Source organism: Jaculus jaculus, chromosome 11 (assembly GCF_020740685.1).
Source record: "Jaculus jaculus isolate mJacJac1 chromosome 11, mJacJac1.mat.Y.cur, whole genome shotgun sequence".
NCBI lineage: Eukaryota > Metazoa > Chordata > Mammalia > Rodentia > Dipodidae > Jaculus > Jaculus jaculus.
The window spans coordinates 61,264,329-61,287,958 of record NC_059112.1 but is presented as its reverse complement, the minus strand read 5'-3'; the positions used below and the strand labels follow the sequence as shown (position 1 = coordinate 61,287,958).

General features: G+C 48.4%; 2 protein-coding genes and 1 long non-coding RNA gene across 3 annotated transcripts; 2 read left to right on the top strand and 1 right to left on the bottom strand.

Annotated features, from left to right (window-relative positions):
* Positions 1-323: 323 nt before the first annotated feature.
* Positions 324-13,258, top strand: Tada2b (transcriptional adaptor 2B). Its single transcript, XM_004655990.2, has 2 exons — positions 324-618; positions 9,934-13,258. The coding sequence occupies exons 1-2, from the start codon at positions 349-351 to the stop codon at positions 10,924-10,926; spliced, it is 1,263 nt and encodes a 420-aa protein (XP_004656047.1). The 5' UTR covers positions 324-348; the 3' UTR covers positions 10,927-13,258.
* Positions 13,259-15,245: 1,987 nt separating this feature from the next.
* Positions 15,246-20,368, bottom strand: Grpel1 (GrpE like 1, mitochondrial). The gene is made up of 4 exons (XM_004655991.2): positions 20,246-20,368; positions 17,493-17,655; positions 16,111-16,192; positions 15,246-15,895 (listed from the first exon to the last, which is right to left on the bottom strand). Exons 1-4 carry the CDS (start codon positions 20,305-20,307, stop codon positions 15,549-15,551), a joined length of 654 nt encoding a protein of 217 aa, XP_004656048.1. The 5' UTR covers positions 20,308-20,368; the 3' UTR covers positions 15,246-15,548.
* Positions 20,369-20,608: 240 nt separating this feature from the next.
* Positions 20,609-21,326, top strand: LOC123464386. The gene is made up of 2 exons (XR_006639557.1): positions 20,609-20,699; positions 21,179-21,326. It is a non-coding gene; the product is annotated as an uncharacterized LOC123464386 (long non-coding RNA).
* The last annotated feature ends 2,304 nt before the right edge of the window (positions 21,327-23,630 follow it).

Sequence of the window (23,630 nt, the reverse complement as noted above, 5' to 3'; positions counted from 1 at the left end):
GGCGGGGCCTCATGGGTTCGCTTGCAGACTCTTGAGGTGGGCTCAAGCGGCGCGCAGGCGCAGAACCACAGCTCGAGTGCCCGGGAGGGGGCGCACGCGGGCGCCTGCGCGATGCGGAGAAGCGACGGCGGCGGCGGCGGCCGGGCCGGGCCGGAGGGCGCCTGCGTGCTGAGGCGGGACGCGGCCCGCCTGGCCGACTCCGACAGCACCTGGGCTGGGGCGGCCGTGGCAGCGGCGGAAGGCAGCGTGGGCGCAGCGAGCCCGGTGGGCAGTGGGGCTCTGACGGCCGGGGGCGCGGCGGCGGCGGTGGTGGCGACCGCCGGCCGGGCGGCGGGCGAGCGGGGAAAGATGGCGGAGCTGGGCAAGAAGTACTGCGTGTACTGCCTGGCGGAGGTGAGCCCATTGCGCTTCCGCTGCACCGAGTGCCAGGACATCGAGCTGTGCCCTGAGTGCTTCTCTGCGGGCGCCGAGATCGGCCACCACCGGCGCTACCACGGCTACCAGCTGGTGGACGGTGGGCGCTTCACGCTCTGGGGGCCCGAGGCCGAGGGCGGCTGGACCAGCCGCGAGGAGCAGCTGCTGCTGGACGCCATCGAACAGTTCGGCTTCGGCAACTGGGTGAGCGGCGGTGCCCGGGCTGGTAGAGGGCTTGGTAGTGCCCAGTGGCTCCATGCACACCACACAGGGCCTGGGCGGGGGGGAGGGGAGGGCGGGACCGAAACCCTGACAGGGTGTGGGTGCCTGCGGTCTACACAGCCTGAGCTGGACCCATATCTCCTGACTCGGAGTCGCCCCTGGTCTTCAGACTTGCCTTCAGGAGGTGTGCCTAGCCAGCCCTCTCCTGGAGCCAAGTGGCGGCAAGCTAGATCCTTGGGATTCTGGTGCATCCCTAGGGAGGGCTCACTTTGGGTACAGTGGCGGTAAAGGCCCGAGGCCTGAGCTATCCTTCATCCGTGCACTTGTTCTGCACTCAGGGCCCTGGTGCTTGTTGTGGGTGTCTGCGTGTGTTCTGTATGATGACCAATGCTCAGGTTTTCCATGGATGGCAGCGCCTTGTTTATCCTTGGTTCTCACAGCACCTATGGCACGGCTGCTGAATGGTCACTACAGAATGAACAAAGGAGCCTGTGTGAGGAGGCACGGCTGTCAAGTTTCTGTAGAGATGGCTGGCTGTAACGGAGAAAAGACAGAGCCTTCATCTGCACTATCTGGATTATGGACCAGGCTCTCCTGGTTGCTCTCTAGCAGTTTCTAAGGAGCTCTTTTTCCATTCCTCACCTGTGTTAGAAAGGAAAAAACTCTGGCTACATTCTCACCATTACTGCCAAGGATATGTGGCCATCTTCAGGTCAGAAAGCAGGGGAGCCAGACATGTCCTAACCTTTACAGATTCTTTCCCAGGTATGTTAGGGTCCTTGCTTCTCTGAGCTTCCCATCCTCCAGCCATACTGCCCTATTACTAGGCCTGCACTGCCTTCATTTCCTCTTCACACAGTAAGTAGTTACTTCAGGGAACATTCTGCAGCCCTGAAATCTATTTTCAAATCCTTAGAGAAGACACCACTCTGTAGATTCTCAACTAATGGCCAGTACTGTAGTAGCCACCCTCCAAAACACTCTGCTTCATTCCACTTGTGTAAACGTTATTTGTTAGTGTGGATTGAGCATCTGCTTTGTGTAGATAGACTGATGGACACCAGAGGAGAGGAACTTTAGCCTAACATCTCACCTTGTTCCAACTGCAAACAAACCAACCCTGACTGCCTTTGTCTGAGACTCATTAACCTTTTCAAAATACATGCAGCATACAACCTGTGTGCTGGCTGGTGCTCCCGTGTCACTGGGGCCACTTCTAATGGTCTTCCTGCTTCATTCTTACATTCTGCAGCTCATCATACACACCATCATCCGTGTGATCTTTTAAAACAAAAACCACATACATCTCTGTGGCCCTCAGTGGCTTCCAGGACACTTAGATTTCACCACCTGCAAGGTCTTAAAATGTCTAGGGTTTCCTGTGGTTTCACTGCTTACTTCCTTGGTCATTTTTCCTTTCTTCTGCCCTCAGTCATGATGAATGACTAATCTTTGTCCTTAAAGTATCAGTGCCTCAGAGAGATCTTCTTTTCCCATATCATTCTTCTAGTGTTTATCTACACAGTAGCAGCTGAAAATAGTTGACAGGAGTGCCATGGAGTATCCAGCACTGAGCTGGACTCCCAAGGCAGAAGGTTTTGGATGGGCTGGTGTGCCTGCAGAGTCTACACCCTAACTCGTATCTATGTTGAATCTCCTGCAGACAGTTGGAGAGTTAGACACATTTATAGTGTCTGGGAAGAAATGGACTGGAAGTGGGAGAAAGTAGTGGAAGAGGAGTCTGAAGCAGTGTTTCTAAGCTTTAGTGCTCTGAGACTCCTGTGGTAAAAGTCTGATGAACAGGCCCAGACTCACCTTTGGAAGAGGCAAAGCTTCAGAAGGAAGGGCCTTGGGGTGAAGCTACCTTAGAATCAGCATGGCTTGGCTACCTGCTATTAGTAGGAGGGCCAGAAGGAGGTGCTGCCTTGCTGACTAGGCCTCAAGTGCTACCCATGCCACTCACTGGTCCTCACACACTGGGATTAGGAAGTTCTTTCAAGCTTTGCTATCTTGGACCAGTTGCTTTATCTCTCTAGGCTTTGTTTTTCTTCACCAGAGATGCCTGTGCCAGGCATCTATATGCTCTTTCTGTTTCTAACTCATGTGACTTATACAGCAGCCTTCTATGATGTGTACTTGTTCTTAGTTTATAGTTGAAAGACAGCACCTATGGGAATCTAAGCTACTTGTCTAGGATTCCACTCCTTTGCACATGGCAGCCAGGGCTGAAAGCAGTCCTGTATGATTGCTGAGTCTGGACCTAAGGCACCCACTGTAAGAGCATTAAATAATATGGGTTGGAGGCCAGGAGCTTACTGGTGCAGCTGGAGGTATGGTAGACTGGAAAGGCTTCTTACAGGTCTGGGTTGTAACCTGTGCCACAGAGATGACATGAAGGTGCCGTGGCTTGGAAGTTGTGGAAAGAGGAAGTGTAGACATTGAAGAGAACAAAATTAAGAAGATGAGACAGTTCATGATGATTTTAGGTGACAGCTGATGCCTGATGACCTTGGAGCTGCACTGCTGTATGTGGAACTCATGGCGAGTTGATTCAAGAGGCTATATGGGGAGCTAAATGCTGTTGGTAGATGTTAACCATTTAAGTAATGGGGTGGCTTGGGGCTGATTGACAGGACCAGGGTCTGGCATATGTGTACCGTTGTTTTGACAGTGAGAAGTGGGGGACCAGACTATGACAGTGATGGAGAAGAGTTGGACTTCAGGAATAAGCCATAGGTCAGACCTGTAGGGACACTGAGAGCCTCTAGACTGCTAATCTGAGGTGGGTTCTACAGGTCAGAGGACAGATGCTGTGGGACACATGAACACAGAGAGATGTGCAGTATTTTAAGACACCTTGTTTTTGTTAGAAGGTTTGTCAGTTGGCTCCAAAGACACATGACTGTCACTGAGGAGGCAGTTTGAGAAGGGTAACCAAGGAACACTTTGGGTTGGGGCTCGGGCTAGCTGGGGTCGTTCCAAATTTAGTGAAGTAAGCCAACTGTGAAGGGGCTTTGTGCCTGAATCCGCATGCTAGGGCTGACTGATGGAGGTGATTGGGGTGGTCTGGGTAGTGCGTTTTGCCTTTCCAGGTGTTGGTTGACATCCACAGGTTGGGCAGTGCCCAGTATGGTTCATCCCATTGTTTATGAGGGTATGCTCAATAGTCTGCTGTATGCTGGTCTGTGGTGGGACAGCTTTGTGGCCTTGTACATGCTGTGTGGGTGAACATGTCTATTAGTGGGAAGGAAAAGAGAGGAACTGTGCAGATGGGAAGGTATCGTGGAGGAAGGAAGTGTTTTGTATTCTAGGAATCCTGTGTATTTGGGGGCTAGGCAGAAGCTAGCTTGCCTGAAATGGAGGACTGTCCCCATGGGGAAGTTGAGGAAGGTAGGTAGCTTGTGTGTGGTTACAATTGGTAAAGCCTCAAGCCTCAGGCAGGGGTATGACAGGTTTTGAAGCTGATTCTCACTCCTCATGTGCCAGGCCATGGGCCATGTGTACATACACTGCTCCTTCACTCTCCCTCTTGCTTTCCATCCCAGTTCCCCAAACACACACATCTCAAGGCAGATGTTCTTCCTCTTACCAATGAGAAACAACTGTGGTGCCTGACTGAAATCTAGGCTTAGGTCTTCAGATTCCACACATCTGACAGCACAGCAGAGGTCTGCTGATGCCAGGGGACAGCCTTCCACTGACTTGGTACCTGTAGGATCCCAAGGGCTCGACAGCAGTGGGCCTTCTTCTCACTGCTAGTGCTGTTTGTATGGGTGGCTTGAGGAAGATCAGTAGGAAACTGTGCCTAGGAAAGAACCTAGGTGGGGTAACATATCTAATGGGGCTGTACAGAGCTAGATCCCAAACTAGTGTGCCTCAGAACACCGAGATGGAGTGTTAAGCACATCAAATGGCTGGGAGCAGTCCTCAGGAAATTGGGGTCCTGTGGCTGTCCATTGGGAAGGTGGATGCAAAATCATTATGATTCACTGACCTCAGAGCCAGCTGAGCCTGTGTGCCTTTGACTAGACACACGGTCTTGCTGATCTTTGGAAGACCTATGAGGGTCTGGATGTGAAGATGAGCAGAGCTGTAGTGGGTAGGGCAGTGGCTTAGCCGTGGGAGGGGATGGCAGACCTAAAAAAACTATAAGGCAGCTTGTCTAGCACTGACTGTCATCTGGGGATGAGAGAATGAATGAGTTTCTAGGAGCACCATGGGGCACCTTGTGCTTTGTACCCAGCTCTTCCCCTGGGATTAAGAATGCTGTCAGTCAGATTCTGTTTCCTTTTTCCTCCTAGCACTGTAGGTGCCACCTTCTTTCAGCTACTCCTAGAAAAGTATGCTCACATGCTGTCCTTAACTGGCAGCCTGTTACTGCAGCTCCCCAGAAAAAATGGCCTTCTCTGGCTTCTACACCTCCCAGAGCTCCTCTTAGAGGTGATGCCCCATACCCACTTCAGAGCTCATTCCAAACTAAGGAAAGGAAGCTTAGCTGGTCAGGACCAGCCTCAGCCTTCATGCCTCACAGTGTAGCTGCTGATCAAGGAAAGACAGCAGAGGAGCCTCGGTGCCATTAGGATGATGGTGGTATTACATCTGTGGAAGAGGAAGGACAGGAAGGAAGCTCTGTGAGGCCCTTCTGAGTCAAGGTTGCCTGCTAGTGTGAAGGTGTCGGAAGTACCAGAAACTTTGTACATGTGCCCTTCCTTTTGAGTGTTGGAGTGAGAACCTGTCCTTCCATGGTGCTTCTGAGTGGTGCTTAGACCAGGAAGAAGAGGCAGGGCCCCGTGGTCCAGCTTGCCCTGTGTGATTACAGCACCAGGAACTGTGTGAAACGGCCAGGGACTTCTCAGTGTGCATGTCACTGCCCACGAGGAGAGTCCCAGCCAGACTGTTTGTTGAATTGATGTGGTTCATGTTGACTGTCTTCCTGAACTGTGGACTGTGGGTAGTAAGAATGGCTGTGAGGAGTCAATGAGGTGATCCATGTAGGTATGTTTTTCTGATGCAGCAGGGATAGAGGGGCCAGAATGAGCCATTGATGGTTTACTGGAGTTCAGGACTGGGGTTCAGGGGAAGAAACAGTTTCAGAGTGAAGCTGAAGCACTTATGGCTCCAAGTGGCAGGAATGGCTGGTGTGGCTCACAGACTGCCTGCCCAGAGTGCTGTGTTTGTGTTTTCCAATGCATCTGGCTTTCTCACCACCCTGTGAGGATCTTAGCTGAGGAGCAGAGACCAGAGATGTTGCAGAATTTGTCAATTTAAACAGCTAGAGAGGATAGATGTCGAGCCTGCACAAAATGGTCTTGTCCAGCCATGCAAGTAGCAATAGGCCTGTAGTGTCTGCTGGATCTTGCATAGTTCTGAGAGTAACAGGCTGGAGCCAAGAACAGATAGATTCTACATGCCTTGAGAGGCACACTGAAGAGTCTGGCTGACCCTTGTGGATCAGTGCTCCCCAGATTCATAGTGAAACTGAAGAATTTTGAAGGCTGACCCTTGTGGATCAGTGCTCTCCAGACTCATAGTGAAGCTGAAGAAAGAATTTTATTTTTTATTTATTTTTTTTAGTGTATATTTTATTTTATTTTATTTTTTTACTTTTTTAAAAATTTTTATTAACATTTTCCATGATTATAAAATATATCCCATGGTAATTCCCTCCCTCCCCACCCCCACACTTTCCCATTTGAAATTCCATTCTCCATCATATTACCTCCCCATTACAATCATTGTAATTACATATATACAATATCAACCTATTAAATATCCTCCTCCCTTCCTTTCTCTACCCTTTATGTCTCCTTTGTAACTTACTGGCCTCTGCTACTAAGTATTTTCATTCTCACACAGAAGCCCAGTCATCTGTAGCTAGGATCCACATATGAGAGAGAACATGTGGCGCTTGGCTTTCTGGGTCTGGGTCACCTCACTTAGTATAATACTTTCCAGGTCCATCCATTTTTCTGCAAATTTCATAACTTCATTTTTCTTTACCGCTGAGTAGAACTCCATTGTATAAATGTGCCACGTCTTCATTATCCACTCATCTGTTGAGGGACATCTAGGCTGGTTCCATTTCCCAGCTATTATAAATTGAGCAGCAATAAACATGGTTGAGCACGTACTTCTAAGGAAATGAGATGAGTCCTTTGGATATATGCCTAGGAGTGCTATAGCTGGGTCATATGGTAGATCAATCTCTAGCTGTTTTAGGAACCTCCACACGGTTTTCCACAATGGCTGGACCAGATTGCATTCCCACCAGCAGTGCAGAAGGGTTCCTTTTTTTCCACATCCCCGCCAACATTTATGATCATTTGTTTTCATGATGGTGGCCAATCTGACAGGAGTGAGATGGAATCTCAATGTAGTTTTAATCTGCATTTCCCTGATGACTAGTGACGTAGAACATTTTTTTAGATGCTTATATGCCATTCCTATTTCTTCCTTTGAGAACTCTCTATTTAGCTCCATAGCCCATTTTTTGATTGGCTTGTTTGATTCCTTATTATTTAACTTTTTGAGTTCTTTGTATATCCTAGATATTAATCCTCTATCAGATATATAGTTGGCGAAGATTTTTTCCCATTCTGTAGGTTGCCTCTTTGCTTTTTTCACTGTGTCCTTTGCGGTGCAAAATCTTGTAATTTCATTAGGTCCCAGTGGTTAATCTGTGGTTTTATTGCCTGAGCAATTGGGGTTGTATTCAGAAAATCTTTGTCAAGACCAATATGCTGAAGGGTTTCCCCTACTTTTTCCTCTAGCAGTTTCAGAGTTTCTGGTGAAGAAAGAATTTTAAAAGCTGACCTAGGATTATTAACTTTAAAATCTGCCAAGAGCTCTTCACCAAGCTAACAGAGGAGCAACCTGGCACCTCTGAGTCTTCATGGAACCTGGAGCCACAGCTAGCCTGGGAACCATCGCAGTGCTGTGAGTGTAGCTATCCCAGCCCTCCTGACACCATGTGAGGATGTGGCCAGGGTGTTCTACCTGACAGTATGCTTTTCTTCCAGAGAGTGGGTTTGAGACTACTTGGCCAATAGCTCCCTCTGTCCCAGAGGCCATTGTAGGTCCCTGGGTTTTCTAGCTCCAGAGAGGTGGGGAGGGAATGAGCTGCAATGGCCACAGTTCCCTATACCTGTAGTAGTGGGGACTTGGCTCAGGCTCTGTGGACTTCAGTAAAGCGTCTGAAGCCTCTTGCAGGAGGACAAAACTGACTTTGCAGGAGAGGATCAGAAGCTCAAGGTCACCAGCTTGGTCATAATGCTGGTAGTGATGTTTCTAAAATTTACCTCCATGGGACCTTATCAATCTTCCTCTTTTTTTCTCTTCACCTTTCACCTTGGGATTCTTTTTTTTTTTTTTTTTTTTTTGGTTGGTTTTTCGAGGTATGGTTTCACTCTAGCTCAGGCTGACCTGGAATTCACTCTGTATTCTCAGGGTGGCCTTGAACTCATGGCGATCCTCCTACCTCTGCCTCCTGAGTACTGGGGTTCGCCACCACGCCCAGCGTTGGGATTCTTTTTTAAAACAAATTGTTTATTTGGGGGAGAGAGAAGGAGGGGTTGAGAGAGAGAATGAACATGCCAGGGCTTGTTGCCACTGCAAAAAAAAAAAAAGTCCAGACACATATATCAGCCACTTTGTGCATCTTTCTTTATGTGGGCACTGGGAAATCAAACTCAAGCCATCAGGCTTTGCAAGCAAGCAACTTTAACCAGTAAGCCCTCTCCTTAAGATTCTTTCAGAGAACAGCTGGGTCTCAGAACTGCCTTCATTCCACTCTATTAAGTTCCAGCCATGGCTATCCCAGATGAGTGGGAATGGTCCCAGCCCTGTGTTCCAGGCACATGTCCCAGAGGAAGCTGAAATGAAGGACCAGTTTTCTAAGCTGGGCCTCTTCCCCTCCCACAGGGCAGTGTGAATGACTGGGCCCTTGGCTCCAGCAGGCCTTTGGATGCATAAAGACAAGACTAGGTGTAGCCACTTGAGGCCAAAAGCAGCTTGTCCTTCACTGAGGCAGGTACAGGCTGCAGCATTAGGAGGCACTGCTGGTTCTGGGGCTGGGGAGGGTGCTGAGAGTGGCAGTTGAGGGAATGAGTGTGTGTTTTGAGCAATTGTTTTCTGAAGTGGCTTTAGCGGTTAACTTTAAGGAAGAGGCCTCTTGGCAGAAGGAAAAGATTGAGGGAGTAATAAGTTTCCTCCCTTTAATAAACCTTGTGTTTCTGGCCTACCTTCTTGCAGGAGTGGTGAGTGCTCTCAGCCATGGCAGCATTGTACCTACTTCTTAGGTGTGGAAGATGTCCTAAGTGAATACCCCTCCCTTGCAAAGCGGCAGCCACTGCCTAGGAGGAACAAACCAGCTCTCCTAGGCTGGGACAAGTGACACATGTGTCCTGACTTTATCGTTCTGGGAGACAAGGCAGTATAGGAGAATGGATCCTTTATTGCATTTGGTGCTGAGTTATGGCCTTGCTTTATACCCATAGGCAAGTCTGCTTTCTAGTTTGAATAAAGGCTTTGGGCATTTTCTGGTCTCATATACCTGTGACACCCAGACCATCCTTGAGAGCTCAGAGTGTACAGTGGGTACAGTAGCCAGTGGCAGGTGGCTTAGCCTTTTTAAGAACCCAGGGGGCAAAGTATGGCTCTGAGAGCCTCTCAGCTCTGCCACTAAGCCTCCCCAAACCTTGGGCAAGCCTGTATCTCCATGGGTCTTCCCTCTTACACATACAGAATCTGTGCTGGTTTCTTCAGCACTGACCTGGACAGGATGTGTGTCTGAGCATCTTTGGGGGGAGGGGGTATAGCAGACAGCCTCAGGTCACTGGGATGGACTTCCAGACCAGGCACAGTTATGGGAAGAAGGGATTTATTGAAGCAGGGGAAGTTCCATAATGGCAGAAGTTGGCCTGTTTTCACAGGTCCAGGCTGAGAGAGAAAAGCCACAAGCCACCACCAAAAATAAAAACAAACAAATAAAAAATACTTAGGAATTCCAGACAAAACTCAGGCATATCAGGAATTCCAAGTCCACCCACACCTTAGGGCTGGGCCATAGGATCCACCCACAGTGACACCTCCTCCAGCCAAGTGGCTGCAGTTCTAAACTACAAACTTTAGTGAGCTCCTTTATCTATTGGGGGGCATCCATTCAAACTACCACAGTGAGTAAGAGTACTGACAGGAAGTATTCTGGATCAACCTTTACAAGGATATGAGAGGAGTTTGTGTGAGACACCAATCTGATACTCTGGCTTTGGAAGTAATGCTGGGCTTTTGTCATTCTAGGAAGACATGGCTGCACATGTAGGTGCTTCCCGAACTCCTCAAGAAGTGATGGAGCACTATGTGAGCATGTACATCCATGGAAACCTGGGCAAAGCCTGCATCCCTGACACCATCCCCAATCGGGTGACAGACCACACCTGCCCCAGTGGGGGCCCCCTCTCACCCAGCCTCACCACCCCATTGCCCCCACTGGACATCTCAGTGGCTGAGCAGCAGCAGCTGGGATACATGCCCCTGCGGGATGACTATGAGATTGAGTACGACCAGGATGCTGAGACACTCATCAGCGGGCTGTCGGTGAACTATGACGATGACGATGTGGAGATCGAGCTCAAGCGTGCCCATGTGGACATGTATGTGCGAAAGCTCAAGGAGAGACAGCGCCGGAAGAACATTGCCCGTGACTACAACCTGGTACCAGCCTTCCTGGGGAAGGACAAGAAGGAGAAGGAGAAGACACTGAAGCGCAAGATCACCAAGGAGGAGAAGGAGCTGCGGCTGAAGCTGCGGCCGCTCTACCAGTTCATGTCGTGCAAAGAGTTTGATGATTTGTTTGAAAACATGCACAAAGAGAAGATGCTGCGCGCCAAAATCCGAGAATTGCAGCGCTACCGGCGGAACGGGATCACCAAGATGGAGGAGTCTGCAGAGTATGAAGCTGCCAGGCACAAACGGGAGAGAAGAAAGGAGAACAAGAACCTGGCTGGCTCCAAGAGGGGCAAGGAGGATGGCAAAGATGGCGAGTTTGCAGCTATTGAGAACCTTCCTGGGTTTGAGCTCTTGTCGGACCGAGAGAAGTTGCTCTGTAGCTCTTTGAACTTGAGTCCTGCGCGCTATGTAACTGTGAAGACCATTATAATAAAAGACCACCTCCAGAAGCGACAAGGAATCCCGTCCAAGAGTCGTCTTCCTAGTTATCTGGACAAAGTCCTAAAGAAAAGGATTTTAAATTTCCTCACAGAAAGTGGGTGGATATCCAGGGATGCTTCCTGAGGCCAGATGAGGTTAAAGCAGCTTGTGAGCCAAATGAGCTGGAGCACCTCCCCCACATTGTTGCTCTTTTAACAAATTGAGTTCCTTTTTACAAAGCTTCCATTCTTTTCTCTGAAAGAAGCAATAGTAGCCATTTTATAGTAGATGTGGGGGAGGGAGACTAGTGTCTGTCTGTTTTAACTTAGTCCTAAGAGTAACCCTTCATGATGATCTGCCTTTGCGTGTTCCTTCTAGAGACTATGATGAGGTTGGATATTCATTATTTCATGAGCCTTTTCCCTTCTGGGTTAAAAAGCTATTGTGCTGGGGGGTGCTAGGAGCTGTTTTCCTGTCATCAGCCTTTCCTGGGTGGCAAAATCTCAACTCAGGTGGACTGCTGTTGGTGCCATTGATTGAGCTTATTGCTGTCCCCAGCCAACACCCCAAGCGCAGCCCCTGCACGCTGCACTTTACCAGGAGGCAGGCTGCGCACAGAACCCTCCCAGGAGGCCAAAAAACACTGGGTTCGCTCCCCCTGAGCCACATAAGAGGATGAGCCCCTCTTTTGCACACAGTGACATGAGCTTCCACTTAACTCCTGACAGCAGCAGTGTGCGACCTTGCCATTCCTGGCCCTCAAACCGTTCCTGCCTCATCATAGTGTGGCCTGGCCTGCTGCTGCCTTTGGAAAGAGCAGTGCCCAGGGTAGCTTCCTTTGGTAAGACTGTCTCCCCCAAACTGGGAAAGCAGATAGTGGGAGGGGACAGGGCTTAGTGGGGGTTGCCCTTTGCTGCTGTCCTTGTGCATTTGACTTAGAAGACTGCTTTAGAGTTCAAGGCTTAGTGGTTGGTGTTTGAGTTGGGGCATTAGTTTCCTCAGGATTTTCATCAGTTGCAAGTAAGTTTAAGTAGCTTTTTCACTGAAAAAATAGGACCATGCTAGGTAACCTGGGCTAAGCAGACTTGATGGTATGTACCAGCCAGGCAGAGCCATGAGATCAGCTTACAGGTGGCCCTGGCTAGTGCAGAGCAATCTGCCTGTGCCTTGAAGCCTGTGCTGCTTTTGCTCATGGTCTCAAAACACTCAAATATGATTCCTTCCCAGCCCAATAGAAAAGCTTGTTTCTGGGCCCCCTTTAAGGATGCACATGGTACCTTCCTTCTAAACTTGAGGAAGTCATTTGTCTTCCGGCTGCTCAGGGTTCTCAGGCCCAGACCCAGCTTTAGAGTCCTGAAGTGACCACAGCCCCAGCCCCCATTTCTTCTTAACTCCCCTCTGCCCAAGGTACCTCCCAGAGTGTTTGGGCTCATAAGTTCAAGTGAAATTATTTGAAGAAAAATCTCATTTCCAAGGACAACTTGATGATGTGCCTTTTCATTTTACATCCTCTGTAAGTTTTTCAGCATTAAATAAAACATTTCAAATACACTGTATTTGGCTTTAGTTGTAAAATGCATTGTGGCCTGGCAGGGAAGTGCCCTGTCAGCTAGGCCCAGACTTCTCTTGACTCCAGAAGACACAAAACCGGCTCCACACTGCCCCCTGCAGGGTGAGTGGATAGAAGGCTGGTGCACTGAACAGCAGTAGGATGGTGCACTGTTCCTACTTGCTTTAGCCAGTTGTTCTCAAAGTGGGGTTCCTGGCCACTTGTTAGAAATACAGTACCACACCCCAGGTAACACTCTTGAGAGTGTCTGTATACTTAAGGCTTCTGGGACAAGGTGTTGGTGACTTTGAACCTGCCAGGCAGCAGGAATGCAAGCTCATTTGAGAACCACTGGCTTTAATTGTCTGGAACACTAGAGTTATAGCTTGCTAAGGTTTTATGTTTCAGTTTATTTCTTCTGTAAAATGACAAGCAGATTTCTCAAGCTAATATAAGCCTAAGAAGCAGAGAATTCAGTAAACATGTGGCCAGTGGCTGACTATCTGGCAAAAAACTTTGCTTTTGCAGGCTTGTGTGTATATCTTTTAATGGCATAAATTCATTTGTGCTTGACTGTTTTAAAACACCACAATGAATGTATAATTTATGTTCAAGTACTAATTTTGTTATAAGGAAAAGTAACTTCGGGATTTGTTGCCTCTTTTCCTGTCTGCTCCAGCTGTTTGTCACATTACCCTGACTGGTAGCTCAGAGCCTGACATGCTTGTATTTAATTCTCATGTTCCCACAATCCCGTGGAACCAGGTCTTTTCAAATTGAAACTGTCTCTGAGTTAGAAAAGTTAGAGGATTCTTCCACTATTTGAAATGATGTTGTCTGGGAGGCCAACATTCCAAGAATGTATTAAAAACTGCAACTCTACCATTTTTATTGTCCTTTTACATATTAAATAAGTTGAGAACAAAAGTGTGTCTGTTTCTTCCTCCAGCCTCAGTGCAGGTGTCTTGGAAACCACACAGGTTAGCAGCAAGCCAATACTCCAACCCTCATTCAGACTCGTGTGGCAGTTGGCTCTCCCCACCTTCCTAAACTAGGTCTAAAGAGCAGAGCAAGTTTCAGACTGGGTTCTGGTACTGACTGTCCAGACGACACAGCACATGTGGACTTGAGTTCATCAAGGCTTTAATTTCTAGTGGAAATGTGTACATAAACCATACTTGCCAAGTAGTGATTGTGAATGGCTGGAACTTCCTATAAATACAATTTTGCCACATTCAAACTGTTAGTGTACTGCAAAGTAGTTCCCAGGACCACCAACATTTGAGGATACTCAAGTCTCTTATTTTAAAATAAAACATGGGCTGGGTGTGGTGGCACACACCTTTAATCCCAGCACTTAGGAGGCAGAAGTAGGAGGATCGCTGTGAGTTCAAGGCCATCCTGAGACTCCATAGTGAATTCCAGGTCAGCCTGAGCTAGAGTGAGACCCTACCTTGGGGGAAAAAAAAAGAAAACATGGACTGGAATGATGGCTTAGTGGTTAAGGTTCTAATCTGTGAAGCCAAAGTTCAATTCCCCAGTACCCATGTAAGCCAGATGTACAAGGTGATGCATATGTAGGGGTTTTGTCTGCAGTGGCTGGAGGCCCTGGCATGCCCATCCTCTGCCTCTGTCAGTCAAATACTTACTGGGGCGGTAGACAGAAGGATCCCTGGGGCTCGCTGGCCGGCCAGTCTAACCTAATTAGCACAGACCAGTGAGACCCTGTTTCAAACAGGTTGATAGCATACCTCACCAAAGGGAATTGTCTGTCCTCTACATGCATGTGCATACCCACATGCATACCATATAACACCAAAATAACTGGGCCCAGCAGTTTTCTCTAGTGTGCTAGGCTGCCTTTAGTTCTGGCATTTGGTTTCAACCAAATAAATGAAGACAGATTTAAGGAAAGGAGGAACGTGTTTGTTTACATTACACTCTCATCTCTTCTATACAGTGAGTTACTAACACTGTCCTTGCCTCTAAGCAAAAGCAGTGGAAGGTCACTTTCCTCATTTATAATATGCCTAAATCAGGTATAGCTTTCCTTGACTCCCCTGCCCCCAATATTTATTGGAAAAAGTAAGTAGAGAATGGGTCTGCCAGGGCCTTTAGCCACTGCAAGCAAACTCCAGACAGGGGTGCCACCTTGTGCATCTGGCTTTACATGGGTACAGGAGAACCGAACCTGGCTCCTTTGGCTTGGCCAGTAAGCACTTTAACTCCTAAGCCATCTCTCCAGCCCGACCAGTCACTTCTTTTTGAAGCCCTAGAATTTACATAGATGGGAAAACAACTTTTGGCTAGAAAGCACCTCCAGCCAGCCTCTACAGTTGTGCATGTTTTGGCTGTGGTGCCAATTCTATGGTTTGTGTTCTCATACATGTCAAAGCCAAGCTGTGCAGCCCCCACACACCAGCCCTATAGCTCAGGGCTGGAGAAAATGGAGTTAAGCCCTACTTCCTCAGATCAGGGGCTCATCAGAGAACACAAAAGTACTACCACAGGTAGCACAAGACAGATTAGCCTGTTAATCCTCTTTAAAAAGAAGCTGAAAATTAAGTAGATCTAAAGTATGCCAAACCTGTAGTTTTCATATTTGAAGGAACATGGCTTAAGATTGTCTAGCATCTAGTAGAATATGAATTTAAACAATGAAAAAATGAAAATGTAAAAAACTAAACTTTGCCAAACCACTGGCAAAATAAAGGTGGCGAGAATGTTAATGTTATATGCTCGCCCCTAGCTCAAAGGCTTATTTTGAGCAGCACCATGCTTATTATAAAGCATTCCCTATGTTCTCAAATGTAAGCTTTGTTGGCAAGAACAAACAGAACTGGCCTTCCTGAATGAATTTCGCTGTGTTAGAGGCAGAAATGCCTTGGCTACAAGTGAACTGTGGACAACATGGTACAGATGTGGTAGCCAAATTCCCACACATTTTATTTGTGTAAAATACACTGCAATCAGCAGTTTGAACAGTGTTAGTCACACCACTCCAGAGACCCTGTCTTCTGAAGTACATGGACCTATTAGGGTACTAAGACTCAGTGACCAGGCTCCAGAATCAAGAGTTCCTGAACAGTGGCTTCATTTCCAGTTTAGCTTACTTATGCTTCCACAAGGCTGGGTAAAGGTCAAATGTGACAAAAGAGAAACCCACCTTTCAAGAGTTCTAGCAAGTGACCTAAGTCCAAAGACCTGTGGGAGGTGGCTAGGCTTCCTTTACCACCCCCACCAGCGCAGGCCTCAAGGTGCGGCCATGCAGCTTGTAGCCCACCTTGCTAACCAGTGCCACTGTGCCTGGCTCTTTCCCCTCCACTGGTGTGTGGAACAAGGCTTCATGTTCATAAGGGTCAAACTTGGCTCCGACAGGGTCCAGCCGGAGCAAGCCGTGCTTTGAGAACACCTTCTGAATCTGCACTTCAGTCATCACCAGCCCTTCATACAGATTCTTAAGGTGAGGGTTGTCGTCACTGATCTCTTCTCTTGGAACACTCTGGGTTGCCTTCTCCAGGATGTCTGCAACCTCCAGCAAGTCCTTGCAGAAACCCTGAATGCCTGAATGGAATTAGAGAAGATGATTTGCACTTGGTGTCAAGCACACAGGCACCTCATGGCCAGGCCATTTCTTGAAGCTTAATCAAATCACAGTGCCTCTACATCAACAACCACAGACATCCCAGGAGAGGCTTCTGGGATAAGAGCAGGTATCCTTTCTTCTCCCTACCCAGTCTCAATTGACAAGTCCTGCTTTCTCTCCCCTGCTTACTTACCATATAACTTTGCCTCCTCCACCAGCTTCTGGCTCCTCTGCCGCAGGTTCTCAGTGTCTGCCAAAGCTCGTTTATATTTCTCCTAAGAACAAAAGGATTTACATAAGCCAAATATGTAAAGTCATTTCCACCTGAAAATGATTGTATAACTCAAGTCAAAATACAAATAAAACCTGTAAGCTGTGTAACTCACATGCCCCCCATAAACTCATGTGTTGAGTGCTTGGTTCCCAGGTGGTGGCAATTTGGAGGGGGAGCTATGCTGGAAGTGTGTTATTAGGTGTGGGGGCTTTGCAGTGTTATAGCCAGCTCCCCCTTTGAGTTTGACTCACTCTCATACTCCCTACTTTCCCTGTGCTGTGACAGAGGTGATGGCCATGCTTTCCTCTGCCATCATGAAACTTTCCCTTAAGACGTGTAAGCCAAAATAAACCCTTCCCTCCAAATAGCTGTTTTTGGTTGGGTGTTGGGCCCCAGCAACACTTCGTAACTGTAACACTGTCAGTATGGTTGAAATTTTGGACAAAGCAAACAATAATAATAATTGATAGATGTGACAGTGTCTCTGGTGAGTGGGAAGTGGTGTGAGGCACATCCAAGAGAGATTCTCCTGTGCTGACGACCTTGGAAGAACCACTAGTTCCCTGTACAACTTCAGTGTCCAAGCACCTAGTCACAGCTCAATTGCCTCCAGTTGCCAGCCTCAAAGGAAAGGAAGATGGCCTGGGAGGAGAGCAGACAGCATCTTGCTTCTAACCCAAGCGAATCACCATCAGAGCTCAGGCATGGTCCTTACATCTCCCTACTGCAGGCACCCATTTGACATTCTCACTAAGGGACCTCAGGTCTCTACCTGACATCTCACCTCAACTTCTAAGCATTCATGCGGCAAGGCTCTAAGTCTGGCCTGAACTAACCCTGGTGACCTCAGATCTTTTAACCTTTCTGTGCCTCAGTTTCATTTTTTGTAAGTAGATGTACTCATTTTCTCACATGCCAGCCACATAAGTGTTTGATGACACAAGTCTCCCACATACTTGAGGAACGTGACTTGTGCCTCTGCTTTTCCACATATAATAGTCGTCCATACCACCACACCCAACTCATGTACCCAAAACTTTCTGGTTCCTTTCCTAAGCCCAGTTTAACCACATTGAGCACTTACTTGTAAAGACTATTTTAAACCTTAGTAGCATGTTAAGGTTCTTTCTAGGCCAGAAGTAGAACCATTGACAACTTAGGTTCTTGTCCCTGCTTTGGCAGTAACTTGCTTCCTGAGCCTACTGCAGCACTGAGCAAATCTAGCTTTGGTCTGTCATCAGTGGACCACTCAAGCAACAATCCAATGGTACATATGTCCCATGGGAGCCCACAGTCCTTACCACTGTCTCTCTTAGCTGCTCTTCCAACTTGACCTTCTCTTCCACAAGAATCTTATCTGTAGGGGGTGGATCTGTCTTGGATTCACTGTGACCCATGTCCTCTTCAAGGTTCTGGCCATTGTTCTTTTGTTTTGTAGCTGTGCATAACAACCGAGGAGAAGGCCTAGAGAAGAACCCAAGCATAACACATGTAGACAACCTTCTGGTATGTTCAAATCCGACATAAGGTTCTAGAAATATGGGTCATTTCAAACTACTGGCCAGGAATGACTTAGATCCAAGGAAGGCAACTGTATATAACTGTACATAAAGGTATGCACCCCACAACAGTTTCTAGTTGACAAGGGAAAGCACAGGTGGCTGTACCACCAGCCATCCACACAGCAACAGGATCACCTGACCAAACAGTTCACAGAAGGTAGCCATTAAGTAATATGTCTGTATTCATATAAAATCATCTGAAATTGTACCTAACCTCCTCATCTTGCATTCAAGGTGTCCTAAGGTAGAGGAGCCCAGATTCCCCTGTTGCTGAGGAGCAGTTACTACTGGACAGCATTGGGTTAGGCACAGACCTTACCCACAGAGCACCTAGCATCATGCTAAGAGGGTGGTTTGGGGCTTCAGTGATGACTGGAACCTGGTGGCTGTGAGAGGTCCAAGTAAGGAGATGGGAAGGTTGGGGCTCTACAAGACAGAGGAAGCTTTTCTTGTTGATATTCTGTGAATTAAAATTACAGGTGTATGTTCTCAATGTCAGACAGGTGAGTGTTTAACAGGAATAGGGTGGCTGGGAAGAAATGCACTTCAGGAAAAGTTGCTTGCCTGGGCAACAATGGAGACAGAAACATGAGCTATGTGCAGGAAAGTTAAAGCAGTCTAGCCTGGAAGTGACTGAAGGCATTGTCTGTCCAGTCTGATCTCCACAGGAGGTTAAGTTCAACATTTCATCAGACCAGTGGGAGCTCTTTATAATTGTGTTACAGTCCAATCAGAGTAAACTTCATTCAACAATGTTTCCAGAGTGAAGACTTGCTTCAATGAACAAAGCAGCAAAGTTATTAGTACATTACATACATACATACATACATACATACATACATACAAGGGTGGATGCAGCAGCATCGGACAGCAACAAGTTCGAAACAATGTTTATCAGTGAGGAAATGGTTAAGCTGTGATTTCCATCATCTACAAAAATGAGTTAAACAACTACCCTTTGGAAGCATTTATGGGTGTTTGGGTTAAAAGAGATTTGCACAAATTAAGATGGCTAAGATGTCATTAGGTAATACAATCATATGTTCACTAAGTCCATCACCTAAAGAAAGTTATGCAGTGCAATGATACACAAAAACATACTTCCATTTTTTTTGGTTGTTTTGTTTTGTTTTTTTCGAGGTAGAATCTCACCCTAGCTCAGGCTGACCTGGAATTCACTATGTAGTCTCAGGGTGGCCTTGAACTCGATCCTCCTACCTCTGCCTCCCGAGTTTTACTTCTGTGATTTTAAAATTAAAAACCTAAAAACTAAGCCACGGGTTGTAAAACCTGCCATCTCTGGGTTGTTTTGTTCCTGGGTGTGACACCCAGGAATCAGCTGTGGATGCCCGGCCTGGAGGATCCCAAAGTGGTGCCTGGTGTGATAAGGAATGCCTTAGGGCTGTCCCTGAGGGAGGCCAAACAATGAAAGCCGACTACAATGAAAGCCTCCCTACTTGAGCATCTTTCCCCAAAGCCACCATTTCAGACAGAAGGCCTGTATCCTGATAATTCTGAATACAAAACCACAAATGACTCCAGCAAGAAGCCCTGTTTACCTAAGTATCCCTGTATTTTGTCCCCATAGCGTTTTGCACAACTTCCTAAGCTCGACCTCCTCTTCAGCATCTCAGTTACTGTTGGCAATCACCACCTTACCTATGGATCTTACCAGGTGAGTAGGCTCTTTCCAAGTTGGGAAAGACCAGCTCCCATTCTGCCCAGTTTTTAGTCCAAGTTTAGCTAGAGACGCTTCTCTTTAATCAGTAACTTCTAGCACATTCTCCATTGGACGAGATAAAGTATGTGCCTTACCAACTTTCGAGATGGGTCTTCTCAAAAACTAGAAGCCACGGGTTAAAAGAAAAACATTAAAGGCGCTGGTGAAGTCCGCACTGTCCTCGCAGTGGGACCAGCTCTCATGCTCTTTATACCTCACGTTCCCAGGAGGGCAGAGGTAGAGAAGGAATTCGAGGCACAGTGGAAAAAGCCCGTGATTCTGTGGGCAGGGGCCTGATCACACGGAACTTTCCCGAATTGGCTTAGGCCTTGAGCGGCGCACGGCAGCTGCAGATCTTGGGAAGCCACAGCCCCGACCAGGCTGCGCCCGGCCAGGTTCGGCCTCGTTGCGTGACCTTGGGCAGTGGTCCGATTTTTCTGGTTGTCGTTCTTTATCTCAGGTGAGGCTGTCTCTAGTAAACAAGATATCGTCACAGACGGGCAGGTGGCAGAACCTTTTACTCCAGACACTCGGAGCTGCGCAAACCCGGGAACGCGAGGGATGAGGGCCCAGGGGCGGCCTGTGCCGGGGTGCCAGAGACACCCGGCTTCCGGCATAGGATAAGGGCCCGCGGGTGGCCCGCGTACGGCGTCCGGTGCCGCGGGCACAAGCATTCTAGCTCCGGGGCTAAGGCCGGAGCGAGAAGCTTAACTGTGAGCAAGGATGGCGCCGAGGATCTGCGCTTCCCCTCGAGAAGCCCAGTGTCTTTTACCTGAGAGAGAACGCCAAAGCGGGGAGACTACGCCGCGCCAGCCGCACGCACCGGGACGCCATGACAGCCGCTGCGGTCGCCACTGCGCACACAACTGGGCATGAGCGGAAGCCTCTGCACCGACCGGGGCCCCGCCCACCGGTTCTTCGTGACTAATCCGTAACTGCTGATCCTGTGATGGGCAGACCTAGTCACCACTCATTGCGAGTCACGGCTGAGCACAGCGGGCCCTCCTCGGTGGGCGGGGCGGAAGATTCCGGAAGCCCCCAAAGGTGAGGAGGTGAAAGGTGAAGTGGAACCCTCTGTGGGCGGGGCTCTGCCAGGGGAGCCAATGGGAAAGAAGAGCTGGGGGGGCGGAGTGGGAGCGGATGCTGAAAGCGTGACTGCGTCTCGGCTTCGCGGTCCCGCCCCTCTGTGGCCAGGAAAGCTGGCCAGGGCGCTCCGATCTAGGGAGGTGTGAATCGCGCCTCGGGGAGGGCAGGTGGTCTGTGGGGTTGGTGGTGGACGCCGCTTCCAGAGTATTGGGAAAGTCACACCGCGAGGGTGGGTCGGGGAAACCCCGTCGCGGCAGCGTCGCTGGCCTGGAAGCCGAGGACCAGGACAGGACGAGACTCCTCGTCTCTTGTCCTGAATTTCAGTAAAACAAAATAAGACCCCGGACGCAAACGCGACAGTGTCAGCAGCAGGTTTGCTGTTGAATGATGGGAATATGTTATTTTTGTGCCTGTCATCCCATCAGTTTTCCCAGAGTGTGACAGGAAAACTAAAATAACAGCGTGCTGCTTTGGGAAAGTTTCGGGAGAGCACTGAGGCCCACAGACCCTTGTTGTGGTTAATCGATAGAGGCCAGTGCTGCTCGGTGGTGTCACCACGAACACACAGGGGTGCTGACTGACACCCCCTACTCTCATCCTCCCCGCTGTCCCCACGCAGGCTGCCGGCTTCGTCATCCTCTTGCTTCAGAGAGGTACGTCCTGAAGCGAAGCCCTTCCTCCCAGAACCACGTCTCGCAGCGCCTGTGGATTGATCCCTGCTTGTACCTCTCTTCTCTTTCCTCTCATTAAAAGCAATTGTTCACTGGCGGGAGTGGTGTCAGATGCCTTTAATCCCAGCACTCGGGAGGCAGAGGTCGGAAGATCTCTGAGTTTGAGACCAGTGATCAGCCTGTGCTACATACAGTGAGACCTTTTCGGGGGTGGGGGGAAGAGTAAGTTTACAGTTTTTAAAAATAGCACAGAAGATAAAAGTGTGGTTGAAGTCTGTGAGAGAGGCTGGAATCATCACTAGCTCATGGAGGGTCATGTGACAAGGATGATAAGGAGTAGAGAGGTAGACCCTGACAGACACCCAGGAAGTGGAGACATCCGACCTGCATCCCCAAGGAGCTGGACTTCACTAGTCGCTAGACTGAAGCCAGAGGAGGCCCTCTCCCAGAGCCTCCAGGTGAGTCAAGTCGGTCTCCACTCTGACCTTGTAAGACCCAGAGAGGAGAGCCTGGCCACAGCCATAGTCCTGAGGTGAGCACTGCCTACCTTCTCCGCATTCTAGTATATCTTTACTGCAGCTTTGGCACGCACTCTGGACACATCTTAAACCTTGGTTCTCATCTTGCCCTCATGAATCCCACTCACGGAAGTTTCGCTTCCCAGACCAGGGGAGCTTCTCCATGGCATATGGGCTCTAATCAGGAAAGAATACTTATGGAGGAAAAATGCCACAACAGGGACTGCACTTTAACATGGCCTGCTGTAAGGCATACTTCATGTAAGAGCTTTTGATTTAGGCTAGTAGGTGCATAGGGAAGGAGCCAGCAAAAAATTAGCTGACTGGACTGGAGAGATGGCTTAGCCGTTAAGCACTTGCTTGTGAAGCCTAAGGACCCCCATTCAAGGCTCCATTCCCCAGGACCCACATTAGCCAGATGCACAATGGGTCGCAGGCGTCTGAGTTCGTTTGCAGTGGCTGGAGGCCCTGGCGCGCCCATTCTCTCTATCTGCCTCTTAGTCTCTCTGTTTGTTACTCTCAAATAAATAAAAATGATAAACAAAATAAATTTAATTAGCTAACTGCCACTTCCCTGGGAACACTGGAATGATAAATATAGTGAATTGTGACTCAGATGGCCCTAATGCCACGAGGGCAACCACAGAAGTGGGTGAACTTAACAGGCTAGAGGGCAAGGAAGGAGAGAAGAAAGTTGCTGAAGTCCTTGGGGAAGTGTCTCAGTGATTGTTTGAACATAAAGCTGGTCTAATTGTTCCTCACAGGCCCTGTGATCTTTGAATCTCTTATATGTTGGTTAAATCTGTCATTAGGCAAAACTGCTAAGGTGCCATGGGTGAGGGTTTTGTGAGAGGGCATTCTCACTGTGCAATAATGACTGCTTAGAATGTTTACTGTGGAAATGTGACTCAAGGGATCTTTAAAAATGGCAGCCTTCCGGGCTGGAGAGATGGCTTTGTGGTTAAGGCATTTGCCTGCAAAGCCAAAAGGATCCCGGTTCGATTCTGCAGGACCCACATAAGCCAGATGCACAAGGGGACACATGCATCTGGAGTTTGTTTGCAGTGGCTGGAGGCCTGGCATGCCCATATTCTCCTCCTTTCTCTCTCTCCTCCTTTCTCTCTCTCAAATAAATAAATAAATAAAATATATTAAACATGACAGCCTTCCTGTGTTCCTTTCCCTTGCCCTGCATAGGAAGTCTGTCACTGGCCCTGCTATGGCAGCCATTTGTGCTCACATACCATATGATTACTACACAGAGCACCTAAGAAAACATAAATTTATGCCCTAGGGTTCTGGGGGTCAGAAGTCTAGTCAGCCTGGTATAAAGATGGGCATGGTATGATAGGCTTCCTCTGAGGACTCCAGGGAAGGACTTCTTTGTAGTTGCAGCCCTGTATTTCTCAGTTTCTCTGCTCAGCATCCTGCCCCAGGTTCCCCTCATAAGGAGTTTGTAATCATGCTCAGTCCAACAGTCATCCAGGATGGGCCCACCATCTCATGTTCCTTAATTTAATCACCTTTGCATAGTCCCACATTTACAAGAGCATAGACTTGGATAGGGCCATAATTGAGGCCATCACTTAGCCTTGCAGCAGGACAGAATGTCATGGTTTGGATTTGATGTCTTCCAAAAGCTCTTGTGTTGAAGACTTGTTGGTCTGTAGTACAGTGGTGTTTGGAGGAGGGGCCCTTGGGAGGTGACTGGATCACAAAGGCTCTCTGAACCTCATCAGTAAATTGATTAATCCATAGATTGATGGGTTTGCAGGATGTTGCAGCCACAGTCGCATTGCTAGCAGAAATCACCCGACCAGGAGCAAATTGTTGGGGGTAAAAAGGTTTATTTTGGCTTACAGACTCAAGGAGAAGTTCCATG

Coding starts and splice junctions, on each gene's coding strand:
- Tada2b (XM_004655990.2), top strand. CDS start 349: ATGGCGGAGCTGGGCAAGAAGTACTGCGTGTACTGCCTGGCGGAGGTG. Junction 619..9,933: donor AGTTCGGCTTCGGCAACTGG/GTGAGCGGCGGT, acceptor TTGTCATTCTAG/GAAGACATGGCTGCACATGT.
- Grpel1 (XM_004655991.2), bottom strand. CDS start 20,307: ATGGCGTCCCGGTGCGTGCGGCTGGCGCGGCGTAGTCTCCCCGCTTTG. Junction 17,656..20,245: donor GCTTTGGCGTTCTCTCTCAG/GTAAAAGACACT, acceptor GTTCTTCTCTAG/GCCTTCTCCTCGGTTGTTAT. Junction 16,193..17,492: donor AGCAGCTAAGAGAGACAGTG/GTAAGGACTGTG, acceptor TTTTGTTCTTAG/GAGAAATATAAACGAGCTTT.